The sequence below is a fragment of the Bufo bufo genome, chromosome 6 (genome assembly GCF_905171765.1).
Source record: "Bufo bufo chromosome 6, aBufBuf1.1, whole genome shotgun sequence".
NCBI classification, from domain to species: domain Eukaryota; kingdom Metazoa; phylum Chordata; class Amphibia; order Anura; family Bufonidae; genus Bufo; species Bufo bufo.
In genome coordinates, this window is record NC_053394.1 from 66644753 (window position 1) to 66662016 (window position 17264).

The 17264-nt window shown below is 44.5% G+C and overlaps 1 protein-coding gene across 1 annotated transcript in view; it reads right to left on the minus strand.

Moving 5' to 3' along the window:
* Positions 1–1326: 1326 nt before the first annotated feature.
* The window catches only part of DPCD (deleted in primary ciliary dyskinesia homolog (mouse)), a 29852-nt gene continuing 13914 nt past the window's right edge, over positions 1327–17264 (minus strand). Inside the window, exons 5-6 of the mRNA XM_040435769.1 lie at positions 16155–16257; positions 1327–1496 (exon numbers count right to left, since the gene is read on the minus strand). Of these exons, the coding sequence (XP_040291703.1) occupies positions 1392–1496; positions 16155–16257 (208 nt within the window). The 3' untranslated portion in view covers positions 1327–1391. The remainder of the gene's footprint in view (positions 1497–16154; positions 16258–17264) is intronic.

Genomic DNA, 17264 nt, shown 5'->3' on the forward strand with positions numbered 1-17264 from the left:
CATCTCTTTGCTCTTTCCTTTACCCCTTGCAATGGTTTCTACCTTCTTCACTCTACAGAAACAGCACTTACCAAAGTTACAAATGACTTCCTGACAGCCAAATGCAACAGTGACTCACTCTAGTCATTCTTCTGGATCTCACTGCACCCATCTGACACTGTATCCTGAGGATAGGTCACCAAAATCCCAGAAAGTCCCAGAAAACCTCTTTAAGTTCACACTTCAGTTATTTGCATCAGTTATCGTGGGCCAAAACCAGTAGTAAAGCCTACTCAGAGAATAGCTGCACCTGTTCTGTGTTTTTGACCCACACCTAGTTTTGGCTCACAATAACTGATGGAAATAACTGACCAAATAACTGAAGCCTAAACACTTTTTGCCAATTAGCTTTTTGAGAACTCATCAGAAGGGAGTTTTTACTTTTTCTCCCTGCATTATGGAGGTTTTCCCACTGAGCTTAAAAGACAGGAACATTGCGTTGTCAGTTTAGTTACATTGTGTTTGTCTATAATTGTGACTTGGATAACGATCAGACCACACTTCATTAGTAGAAATTCAACGTAGAAATTCAGGTCATTCCAAAGGGTTCACTTACTTTTTCTTTCAATAGTAGTGTATTTTCTTGCACTGTATAGGAAGCAGAATTGACATTACAATGGAACGACATACACACCAACTCAAAATAATAAAAATGCTGATGTAATCACCAGTGAGATAGAAGCCCAAGAGACCATTCTGCAGCTCTATTGGACATTAAATTGGGCACACACAGGGTTTTGAATGAGAAGACAATGACAAATCTTGGAAGGGAACAACAGATTTCTATGCAAGTGAATTTTGAAGCAACGGGAAAATTTTCATTTCTGGTTAAATGGAGCATTGTTCATGGATGGTTGCTACTTCCTCAAGTTCGACTTCAACTCAACCTTATGGTTTCTATCTTACCTTCAGTCTGTCTGGAAATTTTTGACACAAATATCACAATATATCTTCTTGAGTCATCTAAAACACTATCCTAGCACTATTCGTCCTGAAGTCTAAGCGTTCATGAATCACTGTATAATCTGCAGGTCTATAAGGTTGGTCTGTTAAATGTTACTATAATCTACATGGCACTTTTATAATTTAAATTGGAGCCATTAAAGCCGCCTTTCCTGAAAGAGGGTCTACAAGGGATTAATACTGACACATAAAACCATGTCCTCTCATCCATTAACCTTACATGTATGATATGGGCGTTTTCCACTGAAAGTCCAATTACCAAATTATATGGAAAGGAGTAGCGATTGGGGGGGTGGGGGTCCATACATACTGAAAAGTCAGACGTACTTATAATACACATTTATTTTTTTAAATACAAAACTAGAAAGATAATGAAGACTTTTCACAATTCACTGAGTTTTGCACTCAACATCCCCTTCAGGACTGGACTTCATAGATTTCAGTTCCTTCTGTAGTTCTTCTTCTACAGCGAGAACCTCCTTCGGTTTCTGATACTGTGAAAAAGAAAAAAACTAATCATTGAAGGTGCAATCCTCAATATCTTCAAAAATGCAGATAGATTCGACAGAGAGAGAATCAGTGGAATTATGACTCTTATTGGAGACAATATTATCACAAACTTTTCAATAGGAAAGTAAAAAAGATGCAGAAAATCTAATTGAGACTGTTTTAGGACCACCTGTGTCTGCTGGTCCACAGGCAAAACGCAGACTGTGACTTCTAACACTCACAAGGGACATTCACAAGTCGCATATCTGGTCCAGATCAGTTCCATTTACCTGAAAGAGGTTGACAAGTTCATGGATTTCTGCAAGCCCCACTAAGGAGACAGGGTGGTCAGAGAAACTTCTGGAACAAATCTGGCATGTGTGAACACCCTTAGTGTAACCGTGAAGAATGTGTTTCTTTGTGGCGTCTTTGCTCTGTTGCTGACTCCCGAGTCCTACCTAGAATTTTTTTTTATTACAATGCATTCAGAAAGTCTTCAGACCCTTTCACTTTATTCACATTTTGTTATGTTGAGATCTTGTGCTAAATTAAAAATAAGTTTTCTTCCATCAATCTGCACTCAATACCCCATAATGGAAAAGTGAAAACAGAATTTTTTTGCAGATTTATTTAAAAAAGGAAAAACTAAAGTTTTGCATGGACATAAGTATTCAGATACTTTGCTGACACCTAAAATTTAGCTGCTACAATTTCTCTTGATCATCTTTGAGATGTTTCTACACTTTACCACAGTGGACTCCAATCAAATTCAGTTGATTGGACATGATTTGGAAAGGTCTTACAGCTAACAATGCATACCAGAGGAAAAACCAAGCCATCAGGAGGAAAGCACTGCCTGTAGAACTCAGAGACAAGAGGCACAAATCTGGAGAAGAGTACAAAAAAACCCCCCCAAAAAATAAATAAATACTTTTTGCTGCAGTGAAAGTTTCCAAGAGCACAGTGGCCTCCATAATTCTTAAATGGAAGAAGTTTGGAACAACTGGGACTCTTCCTAGAGCTGGCTGCCCCAGTGAACCAAGTAATTGGGGGACAAGGGCCTTGGTAAGAGAGGTGACCAAGAACTCAATGGTCACGATGGCTGAGCTCGAAATATCCTGTGTGCAGATGGGAGAAACTTCAGCCATCACTGCAGCATTCCAAAAAACTGGGCTTTAGGGTAAGTGGCCAGAAAGAAGCCTATCCTCAGGATTCTCAGACTGTGAGAAAAAGGATTCTTTGGTCTGATGAAACCAAGACTGAACCTTTTGGCCTCATTTCGAAGCATCAGGTCTGGAGAAAACCAGGCACTGCTCATTAACTGCCCAATGCCATATTTACAGTGAAGCATGGTGGTGGCAGCATTACGCTTTGGGGTGTTTTACAGAGGCTGGGACAAGGGGACTAGTCAGAGTTAAAGGAAAGTTGAATGGAGCAAAGCAGAGATATTCTTAATGAAAACCTGATCCAGAATGCTCTGGACCTCAGACTGGGCTAAAGGTTGACCTAACAAGACAATGACTTTGAGCACACAGCCAAGACAGAAGTGGCTTAAGGGCCCTTTACAAGTGCCAAGAATCCCAAAGATAAATCTCTAACGCGCCTTCATAGGAATGCTCGTTAGCGATTTTTAGACTGTGCAAATGTACCGCCGATTACTAGTGAAATGCTCGTTCATTGGGTAATTCAATTAGATTGTGCTGTGTAAACACGATCGGCTGCTGGCAAACAACAAAATCGCTCCTCCCCATACTGTGGTGGAGAGCGCTGCATGTAAATGCAGCGCTCTTCACCAATGACAAGCAGGTAATTGTCGGGAATGAATGCCTCCTTCCTAACAATCTGCTGCTCTGTCGTCCTGTGTAAAGGGACCTTTAGGGAAAACTCTGTGAATGTCCTTAAGTGGCCCAGCCAGAGTCCTCACTTGAACATCTCTAGAGAGACCTGAAAATGCCTGTCCACCGAAGGTTCCCATCCAACCTGACAGAGCTTGAGACTGGAGGGTGTAATCGCTGCCAAAAGGTACTTCAACTACATCTTGAGTATAGGGCCTGAATACTTATGTCAGTGTAAGATGTCAGTTTTTCCTTTTTAATAATCAAAGATTTCTAAAATTCTGTTTTCACTTACTTATTATGGAGTATTGAATGCAGAATGACAGGGGGAAAACTTGAGTTTTGTTGTATTTTAGCACAAGGCCACAACATAACAAAAGCAAAACAAGTGAAATAGTTTGAAGATTTTCTAAATGCGTTGTAAGTAAAACCAGATATTGATATTCTTTTTTTCCTGATCTTTTTAGTTTTCGGATTGTAGATTTTTTTAGTCTGTGTTCTGTACAGTCGTGGCCAAAAGTTTTGAGAATGACACAAATATTAGTTTTCACAAAGTTAGCTGCTTAACTGCTTTTAGATCTTTGTTTCAGTTGTTTCTGTGATGTAGTGAAATATAATTACACGCACTTCATACGTTTCAAAGGCTTTTATCGACAATTACATGATATTTGTATTTGCAGTGTTGGTCCTTCTTTTTCAGGACCTCTGCAATTCGACTGGGCATGCTCTCAATCAACTTCTGGACCAATTCCTGACTGATAGCAACCCATTCTTTCATAATCACTTCTTGGAGTTTGTCAGAATTAGTGGGTTTTTGTTTGTCCATCCGCCTCTTGAGGATTGACCACAAGTTCTCAATGGGATTAAGATCTGGGGAGTTTTCAGGCCATGGACCCAAAATGTCAATGTTTTGGTCCCCGAGCCACTTAGTTATCACTTTTGCCTTATGGCACGGTGCTCCATCGTGCTGGAAAATGCATTGTTCTTCACCAAACTGTTGTTGGATTGTTGGAAGAAGTTGCTGTTGGAGGGTGTTTTGGTACCATTCTTTATTCATGGCTGTGTTTTTGGGCAAAATTGTGAGTGAGCCCACTCCCTTGGATGAGAAGCAACCCCACACATGAATGGTCTCAGGATGCTTTACTGTTGGCATGACACAGGACTGATGGTAGCACTCACCTTTTCTTCTCCGGACAAGCCTTTTTCCAGATGCCCCAAACAATCGGAAAGAGGCTTCATCTGAGAATATGACTTTGCCCCAGTCCTCAGCAGTCCATTCACCATACTTTCTGCAGAAGATCAATCTGTCCCTGATGTTTTTTTTGGAGAGAAGTGGCTTCTTTGCTGGCCTTCTTGACACCAGGCCATCTTCCAAAAGTCTTCGCCTCACTGTGCGTGCAGATGCGCTCACACCTGCCTGCTGCCATTCCTGAGCAAGCTCTGCACTGGTGGCACTCCGATCCTGCAGCTGAATCCTCTTTAGGAGACGATCCTGGCGCTTGCTGGACTTTCTTGGACGCCCTGAAGCCTTCTTAACAAGAATTGAACCTCTTTCCTTGAAGTTCTTGATGATCCTATAAATTGTTGATTGAGATGCAATCTTAGTAGCCACAATATCCTTGCCTGTGAAGCCATTTTTATGCAACGCAATGATGGCTGCACGCGTTTCTTTGCAGGTCACCATGGTTAACAATGGAAGAACAATGATTTCAAGCATCACCCTCCTTTTAACATGTCAACTCTGCCATTTTAACCCAATCAGCCTGACCTAATGATCTCTAGCCTTGTGCTCGTCAACATTCTCACCTGAGTTAACAAGACGATTACTGAAATGATCTCAGCAGGTCCTTCAATGACAGCAATGAAATGCAGTGGAAAGTTTTTTTTGGGATTAAGTTAATTTTCATGGCAAAGGACTATGCAATTCATCTGATCACTCTTCATAACATTCTGGAGTATATTGCCATTTTAAAAACTTAAGCAGCAACTTTTCCAATTTCCAATATTTATGTAATTCTCAAAACTTTTGGCCACGACTGTACATGCCTGAGCTGTTGTTAAAGGGATTCTGTCAGAAGATTAGTCCATGCTAAACTGCTGACAGTACTGTGCAGGCGCTGGGGAGCACAGTAAAAGCTAAACCTTTGTGGAGCTTTTCTGTTCCTGCATGTGCGAAGGGCAGAGTTTTAATGTGAAGTGCTCTCTGCATTGAGCTGCTTCACGGGCCCTCCCTTCTGACTGACAGCTGTAACAGCCAACCAGTAGACCACTACAGCTGCCACTCAGAGGGTAGGAGTGAAGAGTTTCACAGTGAGACCCACCTCCTGTTCAACTGCAGAAGCAGAATAAAACTTCACATTCTCACTACTCTTGTTAATAAAAACTGTTTTTCCTGCTTTCCCCAGCCCTTTCTTAGAGCTGTCAGCAGTTCAGCATGGTCAAAACTGCTGATAGATCCATTTCAACAGGTAGTGTAGTTCAGTTACCAATCAGGGGGACTTATATAAAAAGGACACAAAAGACTACTTCCCCTGCAGTGGCTGCTGCAGAGGAAAAGCATGACTGGGTGCAGTGTCTGGAAAAAGGGAGAGCAGGATAGCTGTTGAGAAAAGACAATCCCTTTAATCCCTTGTGACAGAGACTGGACCATAGGTACGTCATAGATGGAGGAATGTCACAGGGATCCCACTATATTAACAAGATTGGAGAGCTGCCACCGAAACGGCTCTCACTCATGTGGACTCAACTCAGCACTTTAGGGGAAATGTAAATCAGTCTCAGCTTCCCCAGTCAATACGGGCTGCTTCAGTTGTAAAATGGGTTGTCTTAAGGCTTACCCATACTGCATTTTTTTTTCTTACCCACACAGAAAAAAAGTCTCCCAAGGAAGGACACTGATGGGTCATCACTTGTGGATTAGCACAAAAGCTTAAAGGGGTTAAAGCCACAAGCAGATCTGTGATTCAAACTGCAGAACCCTGGCAGAAACCATAGGGTTTATGCTGTGAATTCTATGCGGCTTCTGCTGCAAAATCCACACCAGTAAAAACTCTGTATGAACTCGCCCTAAATGAGACAACCCCTTTACTTTTGATGTATTCTTTCCTCTGTCTCAATAGCCCCGCTTCCACTTCAGGTACAAACCCATTCTGTAGAACACAGCTCCCAGACATTTTGGTGCAAAATACATAAATGATTGCAGGACTCTGATTGTAAAGTGCCCTTTACACGCCAGATAATCACTAACGAGCATTCATAGGAACAGCAAATATCTGGCGGGGTAAAGATGCCACTCAATTGTGCGGAAACAAAAATTATCATGGTGTAAACAGGCTCTGCTGCCAGCAAAGAACGAGTCTGTATGGGAACGAGCGATGGCATTAGCGATCCCCCCATACTGTTGAGAATATCGCTGCATGTAAATGCGGCGGTCTCTTCCGCTGACTGGCAGACCATTGCCGGGAAGGAAAGCTTCCTTCCCGTCAATCGCCTGCTGTACTGTCCCGTCTAAAGGGACCTTAAGGTATCAGTAATTTGCTTCAGCTTCTGTTCTCCTACTAAAAAGACAGCTTTTCATGATCATCAGCCCCTGGAAAAAGTCACTTGTTGTTGACAAGGGGTGGTGCCCTACCCATAGGGACCTTGGTTCCCATGTCTGAAATTTGGGCACGATTGTGTTCATGCAGATATGTAACTAATTAGCACATGCCAGTAAATTATAATGGATCTTGTCTAGGGGTTGTGTCTGAATACTAGATGCGTCCTGTGGACAGGCGTAGCGCTGTTTTAGGAAGGAAGCAGCAATGTCCTCTAATCCTTTAACAGTGTAAAATGGTTTCAGTTGTACACTTCATGGTGACAGCATCTGTAAATCGTTTATTGTGACACCCAGCACATTTTGTACAAGGAAGCCTGTGAGGCCTTAACCCTTACGACTTGTTTAAGACATGTGATTCTGTTTTACAGGACAGGCTGAAAGTGACAGCAGTAAAGAGCTTGTAACGAGCAGTTTTATTTTTGGTGGAAGAAGCACTTTTGACACATACCAAAATCCCCCAAACAGCAATGCAAGTCATTGGCATGAAGTCACTGAACATATGTGCAGCACGCACATCTGCACTTTTTCAATTTTGGTAGCGAACTTCAGTGACTTAAAGAGAACCTGTCACCATGTTTCTTGGTATGAAATGAACATAGTGGGGTGTACAGGTCCTCTAGGCAATTCTACACCACTTTCATTATATACAATCCCATATAGCAGAGATCTGAGCCTCCAAATCTTTTCTGCTGCTAATGTGAATTAGGCTTGAAGAAATCCAGAGCGGAGAGCAGATCACAAAATAACCAGGGCTGCTTAATTGTCATGCTTATGGTTTATGGGCTTTTCCGGCACCTAAAGGGGTAGTGCAGGCGGTTTATATTGACAACCTATCCTCAGGATAAGTCATCAATATCTGAATGGCGGTGGTCCGACACCTGCACCCCCCCTCACTGATCAGCTTTTTGAAAAGGAGATGGCGCTCCATGCAATCGCTGCTTCTTCTTCTTCATTATACTGCCCGTCCTCTTGGAAGTGCAGTGTAATACAAGTACTCGCTCCATTCACTTGAATGGAGTACTTGTAATTATACTACACGGCCGCTACAAAGGAGACAACAAGTAGTGTAATGAAGAGGAAGCAACGCTCGCATGAAGCTCCACCTCCCCTTGAAATTGCTGTTGGGGGGGCAGCACCAGAACTACACAGCGCTGTCCACTGTGTAATGGACAGAATCGGTTCCCACAGCACTGCTTCCAGTATCCAGCTACATCCACTACACAATGGACAGGGTTACTGCAGAACAGCTGATCAGTGGGGGGGAGGTGAAGGATGTTGGACCCCCAAGGATAAGATACTGACGGCCTATTCTGAGGATAGGCCATCAATATAAAAATGATCGAAAACCCCATAATATTCATGACGTATCCTCAGTCTGGGTTATAAATATCAGATAGGTGAGGGTCTGACTCCATGCACTCCTGGAAATCGGCTGTTGGAAGGGACTGTGGTGCTTCTGCAAATGCTGAGGCCTCCTTTTTGGCCTTTGAGGTCATGGCCTTTTGAGCTACAATACCAAATTCAGCCACTACACAATGTACGGTGCTGTGTTTGGCATACTATGAAGAGGCTGCAGTGCTCTTCCGAGTGCTGATCAGTTGATCAGCAAGGGTGCCGGAAAGGTGGACCCCACCAATCAGATATTGACAGCCTATACTAAGGATAAGTCATCAATATTTAACTACTAGGAAAACCCTTTAATAAAATATTCATAATTTACATTATCAAGGATAAAATTTGGGGGCTCAAATCTCTTATACAGCAATCTAATATAATAAAATCCCTGTGTGAGTGTGTCACCAGTTTTGCACTGGGCATGCGCGGCGTGGCGTCCAATCAGGACACAGCGCTCCACACAAGTTTCCCTGCAGCCTGACTGCGCAGCAACCCCCCTCCCCCTTTCAGGATGGCAGAGCGGCAGTGGGCAGAGTGTTAGCTGTAATGTCCAGCTAACACTCTGCTCGAAACGGCCGACACCGATGTCGGCTGTTTAACCCCTTCCATGCCGCGATCCTTAGGGACTGCTGTCTGGAAGGGCCTAACCATCGGGGCGCTGCTCTGCCCTGGCAGTGCTCTGCCCTGGCAGCCTAATGCCCCCCCGCACACGACTCCCCCGCCCCCCCTTTCAAGATGCAGAGCGCGCAGCACCCCCCCTCCTTCCAGGATGGCAGAGCGACAGCGGGCAGAGTGTTAGCTGTAATGTCCAGCCAACACTCTGCTTGAAACGGCCGGCATCAGTGCTGGCACCGATGTCGGCCGTTTAACCCCTTCCATGCCGTGGTCCTTAGGGACCGCTGTATGGAGGGGCTAAGCATCGGGCCGCTGCTCTGCTGTGGCAGTGGCCCGATGCTTTAAAGGTAAACTGAGGGAGGGAGCTCCCTCCCCCATCGGGCTGCTGCGCTGTGGCAGCGTCCCGCTGGTTACCATGGCAACCGGATGCCTTCACAGGCATCTGGCTTGCTGTGGTATATCTAAGCCTGATCAGGCTCCTGCCTTTAGGCTTAGAATGAGTTCAATACACTGCAGTACACTATATAGTGTACTGCAGTGTATTGTAAGCCATCAGACCCACTGGATCTTCAAGAACCAAGTGGGTCTGGTAATAAAAAAAGTAAAAAAAAAAATTAAAAAAAAAGTTAAAAAAAAAAATCCTATATCCACATATAATTGGTTAAAAATGTAAAAAATAAAAAACACTAAACATGTTTGGTATCGCCGAGTCCGTAAGGACCTGATCTATAAAAGGATCATGTTACTTTTACCTCATAGTTAACACCATAAAGAAAAAAAAGAATAAACTATGGTGGAATTGCAATTTTGCCCACCGCACTTCCCAAAAAATGGTATAAAAAAGTGATATGTACCCAAAATTAGCACCAATTAAACCGTGACCTGATCCCCCAAAAATGAACCCCTACATAAGCCAATCGTATAAAAAATAAAAAAATATGGCTTTCAGAAAATGGAGACACAAAAACAATTTTTTTTTCAAACATGTTTTTATTGAATAAAATAAAGTTAAAAAAATGCACATATTAGGCATCGTCATGTCCGTAACGACCTGCTCTATAAAAATAGCATGTGATCCAACCCATCTGGTGAACACCATAAAAAATAATAATAAAAAATGTGCCAAAAAAGATATTTATCTCCTTACATCACAAAATTAAGATTTAGTCTTACCGGTAAACGGTTTTCCAGGAGTCCGACATGACAGCACCCACTGGAGGATGTCCTATTGGACCTCTGTAGGGACAGGAAGCGAGAGAGGTTAAAAGGCCCCTCCCCACCCCTCATACCAGTGTTTTTCCAAATTACTACACCAGATAGGATCCAAACTGTTTTATTTGAACCTCCATGTTAACCTCACATTGGAAATTCTGTATACAAGTATAAATATATATAATGTATATATGCCTGGATCCCAGAAACAAAAATCCAAAAACAAAGGGGGGGTATTAACGGGTGCTGTCATGTCGGACTCCTGGAAAACCGTTTACCGGTAAGACTAAATCTTAATTTCCAGGACGTCCCTCCATGACAGCACCCACTGGAGAACTACCAGCTTAATAATTAGGGGGGGACCACTGCCTGAAGAACCTTACGGCCAAAGCCTAGGTCCTGGTTGGTAAGAGAGTCCAGTCTATAGTGCCTAACAAAGGTAGTGAAACTGGACCAAGTAGCGGCCCTGCAAATTTGTTCAATTGAGGCTTCTGCCTTCTCTGCCCAAGAGGTTGCCACCGCTCTGGTGGAATGGGCTTTAATGGACAATGGACAAGGTAGTCCTTTTATCACGTAGGCTTGTTGAACTGCTTCTCTGATCCAACGAGCTAAAGTCTGTTTTGAGGCCTTATTGCCCTTGTTCCTTCCTCCGAACAAGATAAAAAGATTTGAAGATTTTCTCCACGAATCCGTTTTTTGTAGATAGGCTAATACGGATCTCCTTACGTCCAGACAATGGAACTTTTCTTCCTGCACATTTTTGGGAGAGGTACAAAAGGAAGGTAGGATTATTTCCTGATTTCTATGGAACGAAGAGACAACCTTTGGTAGAAAGGACGGATCTAATTTTAAAATAATCCGGTCGTCCAACACTTTTAGATATGGTTCTCTGATAGAAAGGGCCTGAATCTCCCCTATTCTACGTGCTGTGGTAATTGCTAGCAAAAAGATGGTTTTTAGAGAGAGTAATCTATCAGATAGCTGCTCAATCGGTTCAAACGGGGGATTACATAGACTTTCTAAGACTATATTAAGGTCCCAAGGTGGTACCGTCTGCCTAATAGTAGGTCTCATTCTGGAAGTAGATTTAATAAATCTTTTTATCCATCTGTGCTCAGCTAAGGGGGTGTCCAGAAAACAACTCAAAGCTGAAATCTGGACCTTGAGGGTACTGGGTTTTAAACCCAAATCAAATCCCAACTGCAGGAAATCCAGAATGTAACCTATAGATGGGTCAGAAACCCCAGGATGTGTTTGTGACAGCCATGAGGTAAATTTTTTCCAAATTTTTAAATATATCGCTGAGGTTACAGGTTTGCGGCTTTGTTGTAGGGTAGAGATTACCTTCTCTGACAGACCCTTTTTCCTTAGGATCTGCCTTTCAGGATCCAGGCTGTTAACTGCAGTTTGTCGAGGTCTGGATGTTCCAGGGGTCCCTGTAGGAGAAGGTCCTTCCTTCTCGGAAGGGGTAACGGATCTCCTATTACCATCTCCTTCAGCAACGGAAACCAGGCCCTCTTCGGCCATGCCGGAGCTATCAGAATGAGAGTCATTGAGCTTGACCTCAGCTTTTTTAGGACCGCCGGAATCAGGGGGAATGGAGGGAAGGCGTACCCCAGATCCATATCCCAAACCTGGGACAGGGCGTCTACCCCCAGCGGGTTGTCCCTTGGATTCAGAGAAAAATATTTGTTTAATTTGGTGTTTTCTCTTGCCGCAAAGAGGTCTACTTGCGGGAGTCCCCACTGATGACAGATCTGCTGAAACACTTCCTTGTTTAAAGACCATTCTCCCGGGTTGAGCGTGTGTCTGCTTAGGAAGTCGGCAGTGGAGTTTTCTACTCCTCTTAGATGGACTGCTGAAACTGAGAGCACTTTTCCCTCTGCCCAACCAAATATTTGGTCTGATAGTCCCTGAAGATGAGGGTTCCTGGTTCCTCCCTGACGTTTCAGGTAGCAAACCGTCGTCACGTTGTCCGATAGGATCTTGATGTGGTGGCCGGAGAGTGTTTGTTCTGCCCTCTTCAGGGTCTCCCAAACAGCTTTCAGCTCTCTGAAATTCGAGGATCTGCGACTGTCGAGATCTGACCATTTCCCCTGAAGGAATTGATCTCTTAGATGGGCCCCCCAGCCCCACTGGCTTGCATCTGTAGTAACTACTATCAACGGAGAAAGATTCCAGGCGACCCCCTTCCTTAGGTTTTTGGGGTTGGTCCACCAAGATAGAGAATCTAGACTTTGACTTGACAGGATTATTTTTGAGTTTAAGGACTGATGGTTTTTGTCCCATGCACTCAGAATTGAGCTCTGTAGTAGTCTGGAATGGTACTGAGCCCATGGAATGACCGATATGCAAGATGTCATTAAACCGAGAACCTGCATGGATTCTCTTAGGGTATGGTCCCTTCTTCTCTGAAAGGCTCTTATCTTTTCCACTATCCTTTCCTGTTTTAGTAGCGGAAGGAAGGAATGCTGACTCACCGAGTCTAAGATGACACCCAAGAACTGTTTTCTGGTACTCGGAACTAGGTCCGACTTGGCATAATTTATTATCCAACCTAAGTCCTTGAAGAGGGCCAGGGTCTGTTGGACATTGTCTAGAAGACCTTGCTTTGTCTCTGCGATTAGAAGGAAATCGTCTAGATACGGGATGATCCTTATTTGCTGCTGTCTCAGGTATGCCACTATTTCTGTAATCACCTTTGTGAAAATCCGAGGAGCCGAGGATATTCCGAAGGGTAGGCACTGGAACTGATAATGGAGAATCGTGCCCCCCTGGTTGATTGCGAACCTGAGGTACTGCTGGTGGAGTGGATGTACTGGGATGTGATAATATGCATCCTTTAAATCCATTGTGCATAAGAGATCTCCTACTGATATCAGGGGGATTGATGACTTTATAGATTCCATTTTGAATTTGTGGTAGGCTACAGATCTGTTTAGGGACTTCAGATTGATAATTGTCCTGAACGAGCCGTCCGGCTTTTTTACCTGAAAAAGTCTTGAATAATGACCCCGGCCTTTTTGTTCCACTGGGACCTGTATTATTGCTTTTAGTTTTAACAGTTTTCTTATGTCGAGACATAACTGATTCTTTTGTTCTGTGGACTGAAAATTTGTTATCAGGAATCTCCACGGGGGTGGATTGCGGAACTCTATTTTCACTCCCTCTCGGATTGTACTGAGAATCCAGTAATTCTGAGAGACCCGAGTCCAGGCCTCCCAGAACAAACTGAGTCTGCCCCCGACTGGCCTGGCGTCATTGTTTGTCTGTGTTGGAAGAAGGGTTAAACAAGAAACCCCTTCCTCTACCTCCTTTGGGGTAGCTCCATCTCCCCGTTTTACCTTTCCCCCTCTGAAAGGTTGGAAACTGTTTGGAGGGTTTCCGAAAGGGCTGAGGTTTTTTTACTTTTTCCTCTGGGAAGCCCTTCTTTTTGTCGGCCGCACTTTCTAGGATGGAGTCCAGGACCTGACCAAAAAGATAGGACCCAGTAAAGGGGATTGCACAGAGCTTATTCTTTGATGCAATGTCCCCTGTCCAAGATTTGAGCCAGAGGGCCCGTCTTGCAGTATTTGTGAGCGCATCGTTCCTCGCCGCAAACCTAATTGATTCTGCCGAGGCATCCGCCATGAAAGAAGCCGCCATTTTTAATAACGGTAAGGAATCTAGAATATCTTCTCTGGATGTCCTCATCCTAAGATGATTTTCTAGTTGATCCAGCCATACACACATGGCCCGGGACACTGAGGTAGCCGCAATATTTGTATTTATAGAGGTAGCAGAAGACTCCCAAGCTTTCTTTAAAAGCCCATCCACCTTACGATCCATAGGATCCTTTAGCTGTGAGGAATCTACAAAGGGAATGGAAGTCTTCTTCACCACCTTGGCCACCTGAATATCCACTTTAGGTATCTCGTCCCAGAGTTTTGTTTCTTCTGGGTTAAAGATCAACCTGCTTTTGAATTCACGTGGAACATAAAGCTTCTTGTCACCCTCTTCCCATTCATCTTTAATTAGGTCAGTCAGGTTGGCGTTGACGGGAAAGAGTTTCCTTTTCTTCGCTCTTAGACCGCCAAACATCTCATCCTGTATAGTGCGCGTCTGCTCCTCCACCGCCATTGTTTGTCTAACAGCTGTCAGGAGAGGGTCTAGATCTTCAGTCGAAAACCTGAATCTCCTAGGTTCCTCTGATAAGGAAGGGGTCTGATCGTCTTCCAATTCGTCTGAATAGTACGTTGGTTCTTCCTCTGAGTCGGAATCCACCTGTACTCTAGAACGTTTCGCCGGTGGGGAAGAGGGGACCGGCAGAGAAGAGGGGACTGGAAGGGACGGGGGCTGACTTGTTCCTGCCGCCTGTATCTCCTCCCTCACTATTGCCCTTAATTCTGCCAGAAAGGATGGTTGCTCCTCCTTTAAAATTTTTGCCAAACAATCAGTGCATAGGGCCTTCTTGTATGACTCCGCCAGCTTCTTGGCGCAGGTCCCGCATTTCTTTGGCCTTTTCTTGGAGTCACCATGCGGTTTGTGACCTGGTTCTCTTTCCACCTTAACAGAAGGGGGAGAGAGAGATATAGAAACCGGGCCTGTCAGAGAAACCCTAACTGTGTAGGACCTCACTTACATTTCCCTGGACGAGGGGGTCTGCAGTGGCATCTAGCTTTGCAGATACCTGGCCTTCCATGATGTGTGCTGCATGCAGGATACATCACTCTTTTTTAAATGGACTTACCGTCCGGCCCCCCTCGATACCGCTCGGCTCCGCCTCCTCTTCTGGGGGACTCATCCCAGGAGAATCGACCCCACATGCGAGGCCCCAGCCCGAGGCCTCCGCATGGATGCGCGACGCCAGTGGCTCCGGCTTCCGGCTTCCTCGCGTCACTTCCGGTCACGTGGGACGTGACGCGTCGCGTCATCAGAGAAGCGCCGGAGTCGATACTGTGCCCAGAGCTCCCGCAGGAGAAGCGGCAACAGCGTCCCCATACCGCGGCTTCAGGATACAGGTACCGGGAATGCTAGGGGACCTCTTCCCAGAGAGGTGCTAGCTTTGGGCCCCATCTGAGGCTGAAGAGGAGAGGCATAAGCCCCCCGACCAGCCTCGGCCCATATCGCTCCCCACTAAAAAAGCAGGGAAACTTCCTCTCTGCTCCTATCCCTGTAGGGACAGGAAGAACACTGGTATGAGGGGTGGGGAGGGGCCTTTTAACCTCTCTCGCTTCCTGTCCCTACAGAGGTCCAATAGGACATCCTCCAGTGGGTGCTGTCATGGAGGGACGTCCTGGAAAAGTGTAATGCCAAGCAATCGAAAAGTCATATGTGCCCCATAATGCTACCAATCAAACCGTCGTCTCATCCCGCAAAAAATGAGACCCTACCTAAAACAAGCGCCCAAAAAAAATAAAAAAATGGCTTTCAGAAAATGGAAACACAAAAACAGGATTTTTTTTTTCAAAAAATGCTTTTATTGTGTAAACTAAAATTAAAAAAAGCCCATATTAGGGATCGCTGTGTCCGTAACAACATGCTCTATAAAAATAGCATGTGATCCAACCCAACTGGTGAATGCCGTAAAAAATTAAATAAAAAAATTCGCCAAAAAAGCTATTTTTTATCACCTTACATCACAAAAAACAGCCACCAGTCAGTGCCAACAGTCTCAGCACAGCGGCCAGTCTCTGCCACCAGCCACAGGCACCAGTCAGTGTGGTCAACTTCCCTTGCCATTTAATATAGACTGTTCCTACTAATGTTTATGCACTACTGTTCTAGTGCCCGTTATTGTAACAGGCTTAATGTCTAGTTTATAAAATAAAAGGCAATCCCCAAATGTATCTCGTGCAAGTACCCTCTAAGTCAAGTACCCTATACTCAAACTCATTACATGAAAGCTAAGCTCATGCGCTGAGCTACCTAGGAAAAGCAAGAGGACAGTGGTGGTATAATGGGGCATGTAGGCCCTGGGGTACACAGGCTGAGAACAGAGATTAATCCATATATTTGTCAATACTTACAGTGATAATTAAAGTATTATTGGCATGGGCAACACTTATGGCATTCTCGCTCAGGTCTAGCTGGCATCGGTCTAGGTCAGGAACAGAAAACTTCTTATAATATCTGAAATCAGAGCAGACAGGAATCAGAAGTCAACCACATAAGGAGGGCGCAGGAGGGTAGGCTCAGTTTCACAGATAGGGGGCGCATGTGCCATAGTAGTCTAGTTGTAAAAACTGGCTGTTATCCTGGGAGAGGTTCTAGGGACTGTTATCCACACATGGTGGAACATTTCTGCTGTAGATCTCATTGGGTTTTGCTGCAGATTCACCATGGATTTCACCTCCGTACTCTTAGGCAGAGTGCTGAGTCTTCTTGGTATAGAGACTTCCTGGGAGTGTTCCAGGGTATGGAGACTTATTGACAATGCTTAATGGAAATGAAGGTGCAAAGAGGAATCTCCCAAGAAAAAGGACCATCTTGCCAGCGCCATTTATTGAAAGTTGCTCCCTATGAATCAAGATCCGACTTTCCAACAAGCCTCAGGATTTGACAAGGGAATATTGTAAAGCCAGATATCCATCCGTGTGCAGCTGTTTTGGGGTGCTTGTCCTTCATCAGTATGGAGTAGGATTCTGGCTGAGTGCGACGTCTTGGAACGGGGTTAAGCTTGGAAAATCGGATCGTGACTCAGAGAACCATCTCATCAGGAAGTTGCTCCCTTTCTTGAGAGATACCTCTTTGCATATTCATTTCCCATGGTGCATTGCCAGTAAGTCTCCATACCGGACTGGTCTCTAAGTAGATTCAGGACCCTGCTTAAGCCAGAATCCTACTCTGTACTGATGAGGGGCGAACACCCCGAAGAAGCTGTCTACGGATGGATATCTGGTTTCGCTATATTCTCCTGTCAAATCTCAAGACTTGTTGGAAAGTCGGATCTTGACTCAGAGAGTCACTTCCAATAGGTGGCGCTGACGAGATGTTCTCTTTCTTGGGAGACGCCTCTTTGCACCTCCGTACACTGAAACAATATAATGAGGGCTTTTTTTCCACTACATTTTTGAAACCCCATCCACATGCTCTATACTGTAACTTGCTGCGGATTTTCTCAAGCAATCTTCCTACTC